This window comes from Garra rufa, chromosome 1, assembly GCF_049309525.1.
Source record: "Garra rufa chromosome 1, GarRuf1.0, whole genome shotgun sequence".
In the NCBI taxonomy this organism is placed as follows: Eukaryota; Metazoa; Chordata; class Actinopteri; order Cypriniformes; family Cyprinidae; genus Garra; species Garra rufa.
The window spans coordinates 78,563,693-78,583,644 of record NC_133361.1 but is presented as its reverse complement, the minus strand read 5'-3'; the positions used below and the strand labels follow the sequence as shown (position 1 = coordinate 78,583,644).

The window sequence follows — 19,952 nt, the reverse complement described above, 5'->3', positions numbered from 1 at the left end:
TTTCGGTCTGTAACGTAAAGCAGAAAACAACATAACACATTGGCATTTAATAAATTAAAAAGGTAATTTATCAGCAGTTTTGCCTTTGATATTGAGGCATAATTGTGAATTTCTCCATCTTTACCATAATAAATTTATATATAAGCTATTCTACTTTAAAATAAGAAGAAATGCCTTTAATTTGACACATACTGAATGTCTAGAGCCAGGGCCGACTGGAATAGGCAAGTTTTAAAAATGTGTTGGTTTTGTTGTTGTTGTTGTTAACTATTCATTTTTTATTACCAATACTATGAATTTAAAATATTACAAAAAAGCATACAACTATTTTATTGCTCTCCTGACCCACCCTGGTTTAAAGCATGATCAGTCTTCCCCCACACAGCAGCACTTCCACATACATTAATTACATCATTGTGATAGATGTTCACTAAAAAATCACCACTAAAAATGGGATAAAGAAAGAGGTACAGATCTGGCCATTAGAAATGCGTCTATTTACATGCGGCAGCCTGCAATTCGGCACGCATGATCACGGATAGCCCTGCAGGCGCTTTTCGTGATTTTTTTTTTTATTTTTTGGCACAAGGAACAACATTCTGTATCCAAACACCATGGCCAGCTCTAATGTTGATCACAAATACCATTGTTAACAATAGTTCAATGATTCCTGTTTCCTGAAAGCTATTCATAAGCAGGTGCAGTTGTGTTATTATTTTCTTTCCCTTTTTTTTTCTAGATGAACATTTATTAGACTGCATTGGAAATAGAAATGCTAATTTTGGTTATTTTATTTTTCCCAACTGACAACCAACGTTGTTAACATTAACCACGTCGTGTGATTTAATGAATGATGATCACAAATAAACTAGGCTATATGGGGTAAAAGTTAGTGAACAAACTTTATGTTGGCTTAGTCTAAAAGTTTAAAATAGAGTAAAACGATGTCTGGAGTTCCAGTTATCCAAGATTTTAGTTTTTTGCTCTGACCAGCCACAATGTCCCCATTCTAGGAACCTCAGGTGACCGCATGAGGCAGCTGTCAGAGATTTGTCTGAACCTGCCCTATCCCTCTCATTGGTTTCTCAGAACCATCTGACTCGGCTACGAAATTGAGTTCATGAGTCCAGTGTTATTCTCTTTACCTCAGTTTGAGACGAGAGTGCTGTGGTCCTTTGAACGGAAATCGCAAAACTTCTGGCGAAGGCTATGATAGAGCTCAGGAAGGGTGGTGGACTCAGACCAATATTGGACTTGTGAGTCTTGAATAATGCCCTTCACAAGCTTCCGGCACATCAATTGCCTGGAGTTTCTGACAGTGTTTTTGACCTGGAAGAGGTTACGACTTTTGGTTCAAGGCAAGCATATGTTGGTCTGCATGGACAACACAGTGACCACAACATGCATCAACCATGAGGGTGGTGTCCACTCCTTTTGCATGTTGCAACTGGCCCGCCATGTCTTACTCTAGAGCCAGCACAGACTCAAGTTTCTGCACGTTACTCATATTCCGGGCGACCTCAATCGTGGGGCCGATTCTCGCTCACAAGTTTTGCTCTGGGGTGAGTGGAGACTCCACCATGCCCTGCACATTTAGATTTTAGATGCTCTGATCAGCTCTTTGTTTTGGAGGACAGCAGAAGGAGGAGGCTGGGGTCAGTAGAAGCCTCTTTTTATGATCCGATGTGTTTTTGTAAAAACAAAAGTTAGTTTGCAAGTTTGCTGATTTGGGAAGGGATGCAGCATTGCTGAACGCGGTCTATGCTGTTCACCAATCGCAATGCAGTGGGACTGCTGACCAATCACAATAAATTTAGTTTTTTAAGGAAAGTGGAACCCGGAACTAATCGAGCTGTTTGTGCCAGCCTGAGGTGAAAGTCATTGTAATAATGTAAATTATGTGGAAAAAATATGAGTTTTTCGAACCATCAAGCATGACAGTAACAAAAACCAAAATAAAAATAAAACAAAATAAAGACTTTGTAAAAGAGCATAATAGGACCCCTTAATGTTATTTAAATTATAGAAAATGTAGATGCATTATACTAGAGGGCCATTGAATGCTCAAATCTGAATCTATGCTATCACTTTTTTTTTTTATTTAACATATCCTTGGTGAATAAAAGTATTAATTTCTTTAAAAAAAATATATAAAAATGTACTGACCCCAAACTTTTAAACAGTAGTGTGTATTGTTAAAAAAAAAACTTTATATTTTAAATAAATGCTGTTCTTTTTAACCTCTTTTTAATCTTTAAGTTCCAAAAAAATATTAAGCAGCACAACTGTAGCTAATGTTGTTAATAAATCAGCATATTAGATTGATTTCTGACACTTAGTACTGGAGTAACAGCAGATGAAAATTCAGCTGTGCATCACAGGAATAAATCATACTTTAAAGTTTATTGAGGTAAAAAAATATGATTTTATATTGTAATAATCAGGTAATCAAAGGTGTTCATGGCTACTTAATAATTACAGTCAGATCTCCAAGCATGAGACTAAAACGATAGTGACTTGTAGTCCTACCCTTGAGTAGAATCTTCCAAGACTGGTTCAGAGTTTGAGAATCTTCAGTGTGAACAAAGCAGTATGTTGCTAAATAAAGTAAATACAAATTCAATTAACTTCTTTTGAGAACAGAGCGATAAAGACGAAATAACTGAAATTTGTTGGTGGGAATATTAAATCTACTCTTTTTTTTCTTTACATTTATTATAATCATTGGCTATTATGAAATATTTACACAGTATAATATATAGTTTGAGAAAATAAATATCATCACAACATACTACTGAGTCACAGAGGCTAAAAGAGTTTATTTTACCTGTTTGTACTAGTGCTTCTTTCTCTGGCTCACTTCAGGTTTTTGCAGACAGAAAATTCAGCAGTAGTATTTATACATCGGGCAACACCCATTTATGAAGATCATGTGATTTGCAAGAAAGCTTTTTTTCCCTCTGAAATTTGTAGATTTAAGTTTCAAACATGCAGTTTCCACAGTAGAAATAGATATGGGGGAACTTCTATTTAACCAGGAATAAAACTTTACTGAGAATAAGAATCTCTAGCCCTCATGCTACCATTGTTTCTCGTCGTATAAATTGAAGAATGTAATCCACTGTTTGGTAAGTCTGTGTTTCCAGTAAAGTCTGTTTAAAATCTGCAAAAAAAAAAAAAAAAACAGCAAAGGACCAGCATAAACCAGCAAATGGCCAGCATAAACCAGCTAAAACCTACCTAACCAGCATATGCTGTTTTTTTTTCAGCAGGGCCCTCATGCCATGTGTCTCTCTTCTTTGGGGGATGAGTAAATTGGATGGCTCTTCAAAAGTATGTGGTCACATTACCAAATTCTTCTATGGTTTTCTAGAAACAAGGGGTGGAACTACTTCCCCCCTGGCACAAATCACCCCACTTTCCCCTAAGGAACAAATAGATTGAAGCTTTCTTACAAATCACATGATCTTCATAAATGGGTGTTGCCCAATGTATAAATACAACGGCAGATCTTCCTGTCTGCAAAAACTTACGTGAGTCAGAGAAAGCAGCTAAAACTAGTAATAATGTAAGTAATCTTGCGCTCTTCTGTGTCTTATACTGTAGATAAGGTAGATATTTATAATAGTGTGTAAATGCAAAAATAGAGAAAATACAGATGTAATGTTCCCACCAAAACTAAATAAACATTTTTAACTATATACATTCTGTTTAAAATAGTTTGTCTATGTGAGTTGTTGTTTCTTGTGAAAAGGTAATGGGTATTTACGTTCCTTAGCAATAACTTGGAGGACTCTTGAACCTGGAACCAGTCATGACAGATTGCCAAGAAAAGTAGGAACACTGTACTCGATCATTTTATGTGTGCAGATCATGCAAATGTATGAATATTACAACAGATTACATACCTGAATGAATTGTTGTTGTTGATGTTGTTGTTGTTGTTGTTGTTGTTGTTGTTGTTACTTTTTAAAAAGACAGTACCTTAGTCTGGCTGGTTTTAGCTGGTCAATCAGCCTGGTTTTAGCCAGTCATTGCTGGTCAGCAGCCTGTTTTAGAGGGATTTTGTCTTTTCCCAGCCTGGCCAGTCTGGTAAAATCTTTCCAAGTGACTGCATTATTGCAGGTGTTTTTTGCTTGATGTACCCGTTTATTTGCATGCGCATTATAACAACTTTGTATAAAATGGCATGGCCTTTCATAGGTTTCATTACTGACGTTGGCATACTTTATATATTTAAATTAATATATTTCCCTGCTGAAAAAAACTGCTGGAAGTAGCTGGTTTAACCAGGCTGGAAAAGTGGCCAAAACCCCTCTAAAACTAGCCTGCCTTCCAGCTATGACCAGGCTGGTTGACCAGCTAAAACTAGCCAACCAGCCTAGGCTGGTTTTAGCAGTTTTTTTTTTCACCAGGGTTGCCCCATAACATGAACTAGAATTAATTAACTTGTACTGTTTACATTTTTATGTTTTTGTTATGTTCTTTTTGTTATGTTCTGCTTTACATTACAGAAACAAAGTGGCCAGTCTGAAACCAGAACTGAACGAATTCATAAAGCATAGTACAAAAATTGAGGATGGTGCTCCTACTCGATATCATCTGGAACAGAATGCAGTTGAAAAATCTGAACAATATAGAACAATGACCTATGGTGAGAGAGACTCAAACAAACCCCACAAGACCATTCTGATGGTGGGAGAAACAGGAACAGGAAAAACAAAACTAATCAATGCATTGATCAATTACATGTTGGGTGTAAAGCCAGAAGACAAGGTTTGGTTTGAGATCACAGATGATCAGAGTGACCGAACATCAGCTCATAGTCAGACCTCCATCCTCACTGTTTATGGGTTTTATCTACAAGAGAGTCCAATCGATTTAACAATCATCGACACACCAGGATATGGAAACATGCATGCTGATAATGAGAAAGAAATTGCCATGAGTTTGCTTAAATTAAGTGGATTGGATTACTGGCTCAATAAAATTGATGCAGTGTGTCTGGTAATTAAAGCAACCCAGAATCGACTCTCTGACAGACAAATATACATATTTGATGCTGTACAGTCTTTATTTGGGAAAGATATTGTTGAAAACATTGTCTTATTAGTCACATTTTCACATGGAACTCACCCTACAAATGCCCTGACAGCTGTTAAAGATGCTAACTTTCAGTGTGCAGTAAATGACAAGAATGAGCCAGTGTATTTCCTGTTTGACAACTGTCAAGGAGAGACATTTCATGAGAAATATCAGAATATACAGGAACAATCATGGAATATCAGTTTTGGAGGAATGACAGGATTATTTGAATTTTTTGACAAAACAAAACCAAAAGCCTTGCAGATGACTCAAAATGTGTTGCAACAACGAGAGCAGTTGGAGGAAACAATCTTGAAAATAAAATCACACATTGAAATGATCAAAGAAAAAAACAACTTAGAGGTTGAAGTGACCTACAAAGAAAAGGTTCAAATTGATACTTCTAAAGCCAGAATGGCAGTGTGCTGCACCATCTGTAAAGAAAACTGTCATTATCCAAGATGCTGGTGGGTTAGAGATCTCTCATGGTGCAGTGTGATGAAAAAAAATCACTGTACAGTATGTACAAATAAATGCCACTACAGCAAACACATCAAAGAAGACAAAATATATAAAACAAAGAAAGAGAGGGTGACAATTAAAGATTCCAAAAAATATGTCAAAATAGTGGATGGTCAGTCTTTGCTCCAAAATCTTGAAGAAGAACTGCAAGAATTAAAAGTGCAGAAGATGAAGCTGGTAATTGAAGCATTTCACTGTGTAAGAGCTCTGGAGATGATCGCACTTAACACTGATTCTTTGATCACACTTCAACATGTTGATTTCCTGAATGATGAGTTGAAGAAAATAAATGAGCATGAAAAGGCACAAACACTGGAGAACATCAAGAAGAGAGCAGGAGAAGAAAAAAACAAAGTGCTGGAATACATGAAAATGTATTATAAATAAGTTATTTTAAGCAAATTTAAGAAAATTATAAAGTGCATTTTAAAAATGATATGTTATATTCTTATTGTTTTCACTTAAGCAAAAATGTGTTTATTTTGTGTTTCACTGAAATCTTGCTAAAAATTCATTTATACAAATATTTCTGTTGTTAAGAGAATGTATAGAACTATAATTACACATCAATGCTTTAGTAATTAGTCCAATTAGTATTGCCATGACTTGTTTATATATTGTAATTGTTCTTAGTTTAGTTGTATTTGTTTTGCTCACTATCCACAGTTTACAGTCATGCATGTTTAGTTTTTTTTATTCTTATAGGATTCTAATTATAAAGGATGACTGTATGTCTCTCTTGTATTTTTGGTAGGCTATTGGCTATTTTTGGTATGTTTAACATTATCTTTTGGATTATGCGATGGACTTAAATAAATAAATTTAAATAAATATGCACTTGAAACCTGTCTCCTGGTAGACATGGTAGTTTGACTCACCCTTTTCCAAAATCAATGATTGAGCTTACACTATTAGACCAGCAGCGGCTTACCATACATCTTAAAGGCCTCCCAAAGAAAGAGATAGACTGTACAGTCTTCCTTGTAACATTGTGCTCCGGAGAAATGTCTTGATCACTTTCAGTTTCAAGAATGATAAATTGTATGGAAAAATCTGGTGACAAGTCGTTAGTGAACCGATGCCAGGTCATATCCAGAAAAGCGCAGCAGCGGACCAGAACACAAAACATATAAATATATTTCACTTAAATTATTAACAGATTAAACGGAAAGTAGAAAAATGTGCTTTGTTTCAATTCCGTTTTGCTACCTTAAAATTGCAGCCTATTCATTATCAAAATAAAACACATTTAAATAAGTTTACAATTCTTAATTTAAATAGTCTGTTGCATTTAGCGTGAGCATCACCTCACTGTGCTGTTATAGTCTTTGTGTTTGGATTATTTGTTGTAGGGAACAAATTATCCTAGTTGTCTTTATCATGTTTGTAAACATTTTGATTTAGGTAATTAATTAATTAAATGCGACATGTTTTTTCCTCTCAAAACACAATTTTATACAAGTAGCTTTGTGTTTAAAGTTTTTTCTTTCATTTAAAACATTTGACCAAAATCTAGCCAGATCTTACCAGATCAGCTTTTTTTTCTTGAGTAGCCTAAAGAAAACGCTGTACGGTAACAATACAGAGAAATGCATGAACAGAAACGGTAAAATACCGATTCTGCTCAGAGTGAACCTGTGACGCGGTCATGGAATCATCCGGAAGCGTGGGATCCATTTGCAACAGCTTTATTAACTCACACAATGTAAACAGGCAGGGTTCGACAACGGCAGACTGGTGTGGTGAAGGCAGATGCAGAGAGTTAGTCAGAGTCCATGCAAAAGGTCGGGGCTGGCGGCGATCAAAGGGAATAGTCCGTAAAGCAGGTCGGCGGTCGACAAAGGGCAGGCAGCAAGGATTCATACACACGATAAACAGTCCGGTTGGCAACAGGTAGGCAGTCCGAAAAGCACGAGGAGGTGGCCGACGCCGGGGTCTACCCCTACCACGGGGAGCTGGTCAATCTGGGTGCGATAAGTGGAAGTCAGTGGTGAGAGAAGGGTCCAAGATGTCCTCCGCTGACACCCAAGACCTTTCCTCGGGTCCGTAACCTTCCCAAGCGACCAAATACTGGAGGTGACCGCTCCGGCGTCGGGAGTCCAAGATGGTGTTAACTCGATAGACCTCCTCGCCATTGATGATCAGGGGGGTAGGTCTCTGCTGGGCGGTCTCATCTAGGTTCTCCGCTCCTTTCGGGCTACCAGCGGGCTTTAACAGAGAAACATGAAAAGTGGGTGAGATACGATATTCAGATGGGAGTTCTAATCTAAATGATACAGGAGATATTTGACGGATTATCTTGAATGGACCCACTTACCTGGGGCTAAGTTTCCTGCAGGGTAGGCGCAGGCGGAGGTCCTGAGTGGAGAGCCACACCCACTGTCCTGGTTCATAGGGTGGATTGGGTCGACGTCTGCGATCTGCCTGTATCTGAGTGCAAAGGATAGCTCTTTGCAGATGGACGTGGGCCCGGTTCCATGTCTCTTCGCTGCGTTGGAACCAGGAGTTGACCGCTGGTAATTCGGAGGGCTCGCCGGACCAGGAAAACAAGGGAGGTTGGTAACCTAGGATGCACTGGAATGGTGTGAGGATGGTGGAAGGTTTACGTAGCGAATTTTGGGCATATTCTGCCCAGAGGAGATAGCGACTCCAATCGTCCTGATGATCCTGGCAGTATGAGCGTAGGAAGCGGGTCAATTCCTGGTTCAGTCTCTTGGCCTGTCCGTTAGCTTGAGGGTGGCATCCCGACGTGAGGCTAATTCTGACCCCCAGGAGACGGAAGAAGCTTGACCATAGTCTGGATGTAAACTATGGCCCCCGATCAGACACGATGTCCTCTGGCAACCCATAGAATCTGAAGACCGTGTTGCATAGCGCTTCCGCTGTCTCCATGGTGGTGGGTAGTTTAGGAAGAGGAATGAATCGGCAGCCCTTTGAGAACCTGTCTATGACTGAAAGGATGGTAGTGTGACCCTGGGACGGAGGGAGATCGGTGACAAAGTCCACCGCAATGTGGGACCAGGGGCGTATGGGCACCGGTAGAGGTTGTAGAAGGCCGACTGGCAGTTGGTGTGGGGTTTTGGAGGTGTTACAGATGGAGCAGTTCCTGATGAAAGCAATAGTGTCAGTGCGTAATGATGGCCACCAGAAACGATTGTGGAGTAGTTGGATGGTGGCTTTAATACCTGGGTGGCCGGAACTGGGAGTGGAATGAACCTCAGTCAGGACTCGTGAGCGCAGATTAAGAGGAACGTAAGTGAGATGGCTGGGACAGTCAGACGGAGGAGGGTCCTGAGAGTAACCTTCAGAGATCTCAGTCATAATATCCCATACGACTGGGGCGATGGTAACAGAAGCGGGCAGGATGGTCTCTGGAGGAGTAGCGGTGTGGTCAGATTCATGTATACGTGAGAGAGCATCCGCCTTGGTGTTCTGTGAACCAGGTCGGTACGTTATGTCGAAGTCGAAACGTGTGAAGAAAAGCGCCCACCGGGCCTGTCGGTTGTTGAGGACCTTGGCTGAGCGTAGATATTCCAGATTTTTATGATCAGTAAGTATGATGAAAGGATGCTGGGCACCCTCTAGCCAATGCCGCCACTCCTCTAGGGCCAGTTTGATCGCCAACAGTTCTCTGTTGCCCACGTCGTAGTTTCTCTCGGCCGGGCTGAGCTTATGGGAAAAGTAAGCACAGGGGTAAGTCTTGGGGGGTTGGCCTTGGCGTTGCGAGACTATGGCTCCTACGCCAGTGCTGGAAGCATCAACCTCGACAAGGAATGGTAACTCAGGATTGGGGTGATGGAGGATGGGTGCCGTGATAAACCTTTGTCGGAGTTCGTTGAAAGCCTGTGTAGCAGGCAGTGACCAGGTTAGGCGGGTCTCACCTTTCTTGACCATGGACGTGAGTGGGGCAGCAACGGTGCTGAAATTTCGGATGAATCGACGATAAAAGTTAGAAAAGCCCAGGAATTGTTGTAGTTCCTTGAGGGTTTTGGGGCGAGGCCAGTTATGTACTGCATCCACCTTTTTCTCATCCATGGCAATTCCCTCTGGGCTGATGATGTAACCGAGAAAGGAAATACGCTTCTGATGGAACTCACACTTCTCCTCCTTGGCGTAAATTTGGTGCTTGATGAGACGTTGGAGGACAGCTCTAACATGTTGAACGTGCTCGGTGTAGGTATTGGAGTAGATGAGGATGTAGTCAATGTAGACGATAACCCAGCGATTGAGCATGTCCCGGAAAACCTCGTTCACGAAGGCCTGGAAGTAGGAGGGGCTGTTGGCCAGGCCGAAGGGCATGACTCGGTATTCGTAGTGGCCTGAGGTGGTGGAGAAGGCCGTCTTCCACTCATCCCCCTCGCGGATTCTGATTAGGTTGTAGGCTGAGCGTAAATCCAATTTAGTATAGATCCTGGCTGTCCCTAGCTGTTCCAGGGCTGGGGGAACAAGAGGGAGAGGATACCGGTACTTGACTGTGATATTATTGAGTGCACGATAGTCAATGCAAGGACGCAATCCCCCGTCCTTCTTTTTAACAAAGAAGAATCCATCTGAAGCAGGCGAGGTAGAGGGCTGAATGAAGCCTTTGTTTAGTTCCTCCTGAATGTACTGGTTCATGGCCTGGGACTCGGGTTGCGAGAGGGGAAAGACACGCCCCTTGGGGGGAACGGACCCCGGAATGAGGTTGATGGCACAATCTCCAGGGCGATGGGGAGGCAGTTGGGTAGCCTTGGTCTGAAGGCCTCGAGCAGATCTTGATACTCGACTGGAATGGGGTTAATAGAAGTGACAGACATGGAGGTAACAGGAGAGCTGGCGGTCGATTGGCGGCAGGAGCTGATCACACAAATGTCGTTAAGTCTTTCTACATATTTATTTATCATGTCTGACAAAAAATAACGGTTAAATATTTTCCAGAACTTGAGCCTTCGTGTCCTAAAAATGTGTTTTGCTCTCTCCGCACAAACGATTGGATATGCACCTAATAGCGCACATTTATATCTATTATTATTTATATCTTTTATTTTACACCTATGGATTTTATTTTAGCCAATTCGTGATTTGAGAAGGCAAATTGAAACACAGAGTAGGTCAACTCACTGTCTGCCGCTTGGTTTTTAAGAAACAAAAAGCTTACATTTAACGAACAAAAATGCTCCAAACTTTTTTTCTAAATTAACTTAATAAAAAATAAACTAAATTATAAATACTTTGCCGTTACATACAGAATGAATTACCAATTATGGAGCCAGATATTGAAACAACAGACATAAATACTTTCCAAATAGCCCTCTTTGTGCAGGGTTTGGCTACAGAATGTTGTTCTTTGCGCCACCTGGTGGATATTATATGAAGCGCAACAACGTTGTAAAAAAATCTGAAAAAGCCCCTGCAGTAGGACGCGTGGCCACGGGTGCCGAATTGCAGGCTGCCACGTGAAAATAGACGCATTTTTAATGGCTAGATCTGTACATCTAATTTGCAGACTGATCCAGGCCAGACAGTTACAGAAATGCTCAAAATCAACTCAAAAACAGCTGAGTAAAACTGTGTCTTCTGCAAACAGGAAACTGTTTCAGTTAACGACAAATTAACTTTTGCTCTGCCTTTTTTACAATTGAGTCAATGCGATTGTCCCACTTCAAGTCTAGAGGATGGATACCCGAGCCGAGCCCGACGGTACCCGACGGAACCCGACGGGCCGGGCCGGGTTCGGACAGATATTTAGAAAGGATGCTCGGGTTCGGGTCGGGCTCGGTTACATCAGCGCGATAGTGCGCCTGTGTTATAACAGCGCTTTTTGCCCCGTGTGCACTGATGCGCTCATCTGTTGACATTTCCGAACGCCTTCCTACAGTTGCTTAATAAAAGCGGGCTTTCCACACAAAAAACTGCACGTGTCATTAGTATGAGAAAAAAAAAAGATTTTAACTGTGTCGGGCTGGGATCGGGCTCGGACATAAATATCTTAATGCCTGTCGGGTTTGGGTCGGGCTCGGTTACTGCTCTGTCGGACGCGGGCCGGGCTCGGACAGAAAAATGCGGCCCGATCCGCACTCTATTCAAGTCCTGTGTAAAGCCGGCTGCACATTAGAGGATTTTAAGGCCGATTTGCACCCCTGAAGGACCTGGGGGTGTGGCCCTATTCGAGGCTTGTCGCAAATGATTTTTTGGTCCAAAAATCCTCTGTTGTGTGGTGTCTTTATGATTACTTAACTGCTCCAGAGCAAGACGGAGCGTCCCTGAACTCAAATCGTAAATATCAAGCATGTTTGATATTTAGGATTTTTTTTGGAGTAAATGTTGCCTACCTGGAGCAAGAAGCAGCAGCGTAAAACCTACAGACTGAGGAGGCCCGGATGAACCCGGCACATGTTCATCTCTCAGGACCGGAAGTGGGACACACATCGACTTCATTGTTAAAAAGGCCCAACAAAGATTGTATTTCCTTTATCAGCAGAGGAAATTCAACCCGCCACAGGAGCTGATCACACAAATGTACTCTGCCATCATTGAGTCTGTCCTGTGCACCACAATAACTGTCTGGTTTGGCTTAGCTTCAAAACATCAGAAGACCACAGAGGACATTTCGGACTGCTGATAGGATTACTGAAGTTTCAGCCTTGGCAGGACTGAAGCACCATCTAAGCTTTTCGCCAATCGCAACGCAGTAGGAGTGCTAACCAATCACAACACATCTTATTTTTCGGAAGGCTGACCTTCAACAAACCCAGAAATAGTTGAGCCATTTGTGCCAGCCTCTTGAGAAAGCGATTGTAATAATGTAAATTATGTATAAAATATTATGTTTTTCGGACCACCAAGCATTAGAGCATACTCTAGTGCACCCCAAAACAAAATAAAGAATTTGTAAAAGAGCATAATAGGACCCCTTAAAATTTACAGCAAGGTGAGATAATCAGTCTTCAAAACATTTCAACAATTGGACAGACATTGACATAAATGTGCATCAGTACTAATCTCTCCTGTTTTTGCAACAACATGTTTTCAAGTTAAACTGGTTTGAAAAAAAAAACAATAATATTTTCACTACTCACTTGAAGGGTTAATTGACAACATGCCTTTGAAAATACTTTCAGTTCAGAGAACAATAATGAGATCTCATTAATCTTATTACTTAACCTTTTGCATACCACATTTTTACAGTAACAGCAAGTGTCAGGGAATGTATGATAAAAACTGAGACTATTTGTTCCACTAACAACTGGGAGCTAAATGTGGTTAGCTGCCATGACAGATTATAACAACAACATCTGTTTCTGAAAAGAAAGAAACCTTTTTAATTAACCCTCTGTGGTCTGAGGGTGTTTTGGGGCCCTGAAAAAGTTTTGACATGCCCTGACATTTGTGCTTTTTTCAGTATCTTAAAAACATATGAATGGTTAAAGTCAGATTACATTGTAATCAGCACATATTGGGCTACAATAATATGCAAGCAACATTAATGTGCATGTTTGTGTTTTTGAGAAAACTATGTTTATGCGTGGTTATTGAAAATCTAAAGTTTTGAAGTCTGAAATAAGGCCATGAAGCACATACAGGACATTTCTTTACAAGACTTTTGATAATTGGATGTGGTAGGCTAGAATTTTTTCAACCAAATGATGTGAAAATCATCTCATTCACTCGTTCAGAGAAAACAATATATTGATGTAAATTTTATAAAACATGTTTTGTGATCGAAAGGGATTATTCATAGGTGTGGCAATGACCCATGAATATTTAGCAATTCACACTTGAGAGACAAAAGAGCCCTCCCTAATGGCCCCATCAATGACTGACTTGACTACAGCAGGTAAGGAAACAATGTGAGAAGATTCAGAGAATGGAGTTTTAGATTATTTGTATTTTTTTTACTACACTGTATAACCAAAACATACATAATGAAGGTCAAAGACACATTATTGAGCTCTCTCATCTAACCACACAGATGTGCACAGACTTTGTGGCATTTCTGAAAACTTCTTCTGAATTCTGTTCAAAAAATGAAACAAGTAAATCTTACCTGCTATTTTGCGTGCACTTAAAAAAATACAAAAAAAGTCAAAAACTTGTTTTACACTAGAATATCAGTGTAGTTGAACATCCCAAGTTTCTAGTGCTCTCAGAGGAAAACAGTTTGAAGGGACTCAAGGGAAAGAGGGCAGGATTCATCTTTTGAGCAGGTTTGAGATCACTACAAAAACAAAACAAAACAAAAATCATATCAGGATCATCTGTCAGTATACAGTCATAGACTCTAGCATTTGTACTAATGTAAAAAAGGACATGTAATATCTGAGAAACTAATAATTATCGTTTGGCACTATATTACTAATAAACGTGATGTAAACATACATTCAGTGTAAGCACTCATATTACTTTTACACCCTACTGTTATACAATAAAATAAATAAATAAGTATGATTCTACAGTCTTATTACACGGCTCTTTGGAATGCTTGATTCTGATTGGTCAGTTGAGACATTTGCAGGTTCGTTCTTTTCAAATAATCACCGCTCCAAAGTAATAACGCATAGCCGGTACTACTTGTATGTTTAAAATCCCTCCGTGCCAACAAAGATTACCGTTTGGCGCCATCTTGTGACAAACACTGGACAACCACAATTAACAATGGAAAATTTCGACATTAATCTATTTAAATTGTCTTACTAATGTAAGATTGTAATAGGGATTAATTACAAATATAATTTATAATTTAGCTCAAAGGGAATCGAATATGATTCAATAGGGAATTTGAACAGAATCGCTGTTTTACGGCTGTTTCAGAGTCGACCCGCGATTCTTTCACAAGTCGTTTAACAGGAACTCTGCAATGGATATTACTATCCAGAATATAGTGAAAACACTATATATTAGCACAGTAGCAAAATCAGCAGTTTAAGGCAATAACTTGTAAGCACGAAACACAAGATACTTAATAAAAATATGAATTTATTGGATAAACCTAACACATACAAACTAAACTAACATAAACACACGCATTCACACAGGTTGCAGAAAGAGAAAGTGAGGAAAGAATGAGTTTAAAGGAATGAAAATCTGAAGTCCCAAGTGAGCAATATGTGCAATTGCTTAGACCTGAACAACCATCAATCACTTAATTAACCCTCGTATTGAGTCTCTCAAAGAGGTTATTAAACTTTATCAAATGCACCAGTTCAGTTAGAACCTGGAAGTTACTTGCGTTGCCTTTGTGTGAAGGGAATTCCTTTCGTCGCTCGTTCCAGAAAGGGGGTTTCCCGAGGTTGCTGATTGGTTGGTTCTGTGGTCCTTTGTGAAGTCTTCTTGGGCGTTGCCTGATGATGCGGAGTTGTGCGCTGGTTAGAGTTCGGGTCCGCGAAGGCGTTTGGGTCGGTCGCGGCTTGCACAAACTTAACTAGACACGAAACTCTCAACGGAAAGAAATAAAAGAATTAAAGTAATAGATAAGTGTGATGATCTCCTCATGTTTCCTTTAGATGAGGAGGCTGGCATTCAGGCCAGGCGGCGTCGAGACGCCGCGGCGCGAGGCACGTGAAGAGCGTTGTAAGGAGTGAGAAAAGTTGCAAGAGATAAGAGAGAGATTTGAGGGTGTCCTTGGTATTTAAACTCAGCTTTTGGACACCTCCCAAAATGATGTCTTGACCAATTAGAACATTGGCTGAACTCCGGTGGGCTGCTGGTTCCACCTTCCAAACCATAAATCACCATGTTATCTTATTAGTCCCGTGATCCCAAATTCCCGCTCTTTGCAGAGATAAATTTGGACATGATTTCTATAACAAGACAATAATACATTTCGCAAAGAATTGAATTGCAGGAACATTTTGAGAATGCGATTTCCAACTCAGACATATCAAACATCAATATAAACCATTAAACTATTCAATAGTTATCAAAAGGGACATACACAATGAGTGATTAAAACATAATAGACAAATGTGTGGATAACATAAATGATAGGAAATTATGCATAGAAATGATGAGTTTCTCATGAGTCCTTTTTAGCATAATTTTGGGTGCATATATATCTATATATTTATCAACAGGCAGTTTCTTGTGCCATACTGTGAGGGTCTGTTTTCTAAGATGGGAGGTCAAAAGTTTAGGGAAGGAAGCTCAGTCTTTTGTCCTTCGTGTGGGGGATGACCATCGACCAAACTCAAATGACTCAACTCATGTGAGGTTCATGATGTGCATCTCTTTGACCATTAATCTTGGTTACTTGCTCCAAATTTGACAATCTCCTTATTCGAAGGATTTGATTATGAAGAAGTGTCTTTGTGTTAATTTTGCGAGTTCTTAGTAAGTTAGGTTTGCTTCAGGCTGGCGGTCTGGCGCCAGGCTATCAAACGTCAGATTTATGATGGGGGCCTCTTGTGGAATGTGAGTCTGTAGTGTTTTTACTTCTAATCGACTCTCCCAAATTGTTTGATTCGCGCTGATATCCCTACACTAACGTACATAGTTTGAATGTTAGTCACGTGGTACTATATCGTTTCGCGGAAGGATAAAAATGTTCATTTAAAACAAATATGCCAATAAAAGGTTTCAAATTCATATTCATGTCCAGTTTTTTCCTTATGTGGCAAGTAGCCGTGTAATAAGCGGGATAATGTACAGGCAGCCTGTAGTTATCGCGAAATAAGCCCCTTCAGTGTGATACAAGATCACACTGTCGGGGCTTATTTCTGCGATAACTACCGGCTGCCTGTACATTATCCCTTACATCAGCGGTTCCCAATTCCAGTCCTCGCGACCCACCGCTCTGCACATTTTGTGTGTTTCACGCATCGCTTCCGACGTTTGTTCTATTCCAACGTTACTGCCCTTCGAAGTGGACATCACAGGATATTCCGCCATTATTCATTAGTTCGAAGCGAGCGTATGTGTTCCATTTGAAGGTCATTAAAGCGTACGAGACGTAAATTTAAAATGCATTTATTTACAGGTGCACTTATGTCACACTTCTCTAGTAAGTTTCATCTGTGTGTGAAGACGCTACATGCGGTGGCGTAGCGCAAATATGTGAATGAATGTTTCGAAGTATAGTAAACAGATTTCCCCCGCTTAGGGAGCAGGGAGCAATGAACACTTTGCAGGGACCATGTCAATCGGATCGCAGTTCCTGCACGGACCTCACTTCTAATGAGCTGATTATCTGAATCAGGTGTGTTAACTAAGAGAGACATGCAAAATGTTCAGAGCGGTGGGGCGCGAGGGCTGGAATTGGGAACCGCTGCCTTACATAAACATCCCAGCAAACATGCCGTTCGGGGCCCGCGTGGGCCCACTGTGGGCAAAAAATCTAGCCCATGTGGGCAGCCCGCTGTGGGCCCCGATACCGGCGTGAAATGCGGGGCACGTGTGGGCCCCACACTATGGGGCCCGTGTGGGGCCAGAGTGGGACAGCCCAAAACTGTGGGTTAAAGGTTGTATCAGAGATTTCTAGCCTAAAACATAAAGTGTCAATTTCAGCTGACCTTTCTTCATGCCTGCCTGCCCCATAAATTGTCTGTGAAAAAAACGCGTCTCTCTGGTCAGCCTAGGGTCCGAGATATGCCAAAAAAACAATCGGCACTACCAACCTTTCCACAGATAAACAAACAGTGTTCCAACCAATCAGCGTCAGGGGTTCCCAACACCAAACCCCTGACGCTGATTGGTTGGAACACTGTTTGTTTATCTGTGGAAAGGTTGGTAGTGCCGATTGTTTTTTTTGGCATATCTCGGACCCTAGGCTGACCAGAGAGACGCGGTTCGTGATGAAAGGTCAGCTGAATTTGACACTTTATGTTTCAGGCTAGAAATCGCTGATACAACCTTTAAGTGTGGGCTGGCCCACACAAAGCAGAGTGGGCCCCCAATGGGGCCGATTGTGGGCCCATAAAGAGTGGGCATGCTGTGGGCTGGGTGTGGGCACTGTGGGGATAGTGTGGGCATGCTGTGGGCTGGGTGTGGACACTGCGGGGATAGTGTGAGAATGCTGTGGGCTGGGTGTGGGCACTGTGGGGATAGTGTGGGCATGCTGTGGGCACTGTGGGGATAGTGTGAGAATGCTGTGGGCTGGGTGTGGGCACTGTGGGGATAGTGTGGGCATGCTGTGGGCACTGTGGGGATAGTGTGAGAATGCTGTGGGCTGGGTGTGGGCACTGTGGGGATAGTGTGGGCATGCTGTGGGCACTGTGGGGATAGTGTGGGCATGCTGTGGGCTGGGTGTGGGCACTGTGGGGATAGTGTGGGCATGCTGTGGGCTGGGTGTGGGCACTGTGGGGATAGTGTGAGAATGCTGTGGGCTGGGTGTGGGCACTGTGGGGATAGTGTGAGAATGCTGTGGGCTGGGTGTGGGCACTGTGGGGATAGTGTGGGCATGCTGTGGGCACTGTGGGGATAGTGTGAGAATGCTGTGGGCTGGGTGTGGGCACAGTAGGGCAAGTGTGGGCACAGTAGGCATGTTGTGAGGCACAGTATGTAGGCCAACAGTATGCCCCAAGTGTGATTTGTTAACAAAAGTTAAAAGTTAGTTTGGTCCTACAGAGTAATGCAAATCTATTGGCCCCAGTTGCTCACAGAATACCCAACTTTACCAAAAACCTGTTCAGGGCCATACCTGCAGAATACCATCAAATTACTATTAATGCAGTGCAATTGCACTTCTTTAAAGTAGCAGTAATAAATTGAAGGTCATGTTTTTCAAATTATTTATTTACAGCAATTAATAATATTAGTAATAGTAATACAGAAATTTTACTTAAAACACCAATACAAAGCAATTCAAAACAGTAATTGCCACCAAGAACTACAGAACTAATTAGAAAATGTAAATTAAAAATGATTTCCTTCAAGGGCACCAGTGCGTTTTTCCACTGCAATTCTGGCCCGTCCTTGCCGTCCCCCATCTCGGTCTCTGGCATTACGAAGCCACGTTTTGATGCAGGTTTCGACCTCACTTGCTGTGGCTCGGCTGCACTTTGTCACAGCGTCTAAGTAAGACAGAAAACAACTGAATTCTGAATTTTAAAACCAAAAAAGTTTCTTCAAGTACAGTATAGACCAGTGGTTCTCAAAGCGTGGTACAAGTACCACTAGTGGTACTCAGACTCACTCTAGTGGTATGCAGAGGAATCACTAAATTTAATATAAATTAATGTTAAAACACAATACATTTGAACTTAATCTATATTTGAGTAGTTTGATAACCACTGGTTTCAGCCTAAAAAAAGTTCCCCAGCAAATTGATTTTTTATTTGTTTGATTTGAGGTACTAAGGAATTAAACTTGCATTTTTAATTTGGAGAACCTTATATTAGTTTAAGTTTAAGGATTGCTTTAGGTGCTCAGAGTCAGATTAATCTCATATTGTGACAAAGGCAAAATCATTTTTGACCCCACCCCTCTTCCTGCTGTCGATCAAAAATCTATGACCAAAACTGCAGCTTTTTGGGAAATGGGAAAAAACACTTTTTTCCCTCATTAAACACTGTGTTTTCAAAATGTATGCTGTGGTCTTTATTTATGATAATTTGCCTGCATGTGCCATTGTATTATTAACATTTTACCAAATGTTTTCATCAACTTACGACATGTGAAGTTTATTGTAGCTGTATGAGGATGCTCTTTTTTCTGTATTAAGTTAGGGTGACCATACGTCCTCTTTTACCCGGACATGTCCTCCTTTTTGGCTATAAAATTATGTCCGGGGGGATTTTGTAAAATATCATAAAATGTCCGGGTTTTTTACGTCATTTCACTGACCGTCATTAATTCAACACTTTAAATGCAGCCACAGCACACCGGCATTATTCTGAGGTACCTGCAGGGATGTACTGGCCATCGGGAGCACCGGGACATTCCCAGTGGGCCGATCACCGAAGCGAGGGAGACCTCCCCCATATTAGGCGCTATTTTAAATTATAGCGCATTCAAAACCGCAAATAGCCGAAAAGTGTGAAGCGGTGGGATCAATCACCCGCACAGTTCTGACAAACGCGCGCTGCGCTTCTGCCACGATGTACAGTGATAAACAGTGTAAGTTGCTTGATCCATTCAGATAACACACAGAATTGTGTTATACAGTCATGTGATATGAGAACATTAAAGGTTCTGTAAGTTCTGCTGGGCTGGCTGAAAACAGCCACGACATTGGATACTGTCACAGCATGATGAAGTAAAGTGGAAAACGCCAATAAATAATTACTGTCAAAACAAAATTATTACAAATTTCATAGTTTATTATTACTATTTATTTTAAAAACCATATAACTAATGTTTTCTTGTGACCACCGTCTTACTAATACTAATATTCTAAGCAATAATTTCTTTCTTTTAAATGTTTAGTTGTA

The 19,952-nt window shown here is 41.0% G+C and overlaps 1 protein-coding gene across 1 annotated transcript; it reads left to right on the top strand.

The window, feature by feature from the left end:
- Window positions 1-4,644: 4,644 nt before the first annotated feature.
- On the top strand, window positions 4,645-6,976 carry LOC141320357 (uncharacterized). The gene is made up of 2 exons (XM_073833301.1): window positions 4,645-5,521; window positions 6,960-6,976. Exons 1-2 carry the CDS (start codon window positions 4,645-4,647, stop codon window positions 6,974-6,976), a joined length of 894 nt encoding a protein of 297 aa, XP_073689402.1.
- The last annotated feature ends 12,976 nt before the right edge of the window (window positions 6,977-19,952 follow it).

Excerpts from the sequence above, each read along its gene's own strand:
- LOC141320357 (XM_073833301.1), top strand. The coding sequence starts at position 4,645 with ATGACCTATGGTGAGAGAGACTCAAACAAACCCCACAAGACCATTCTG.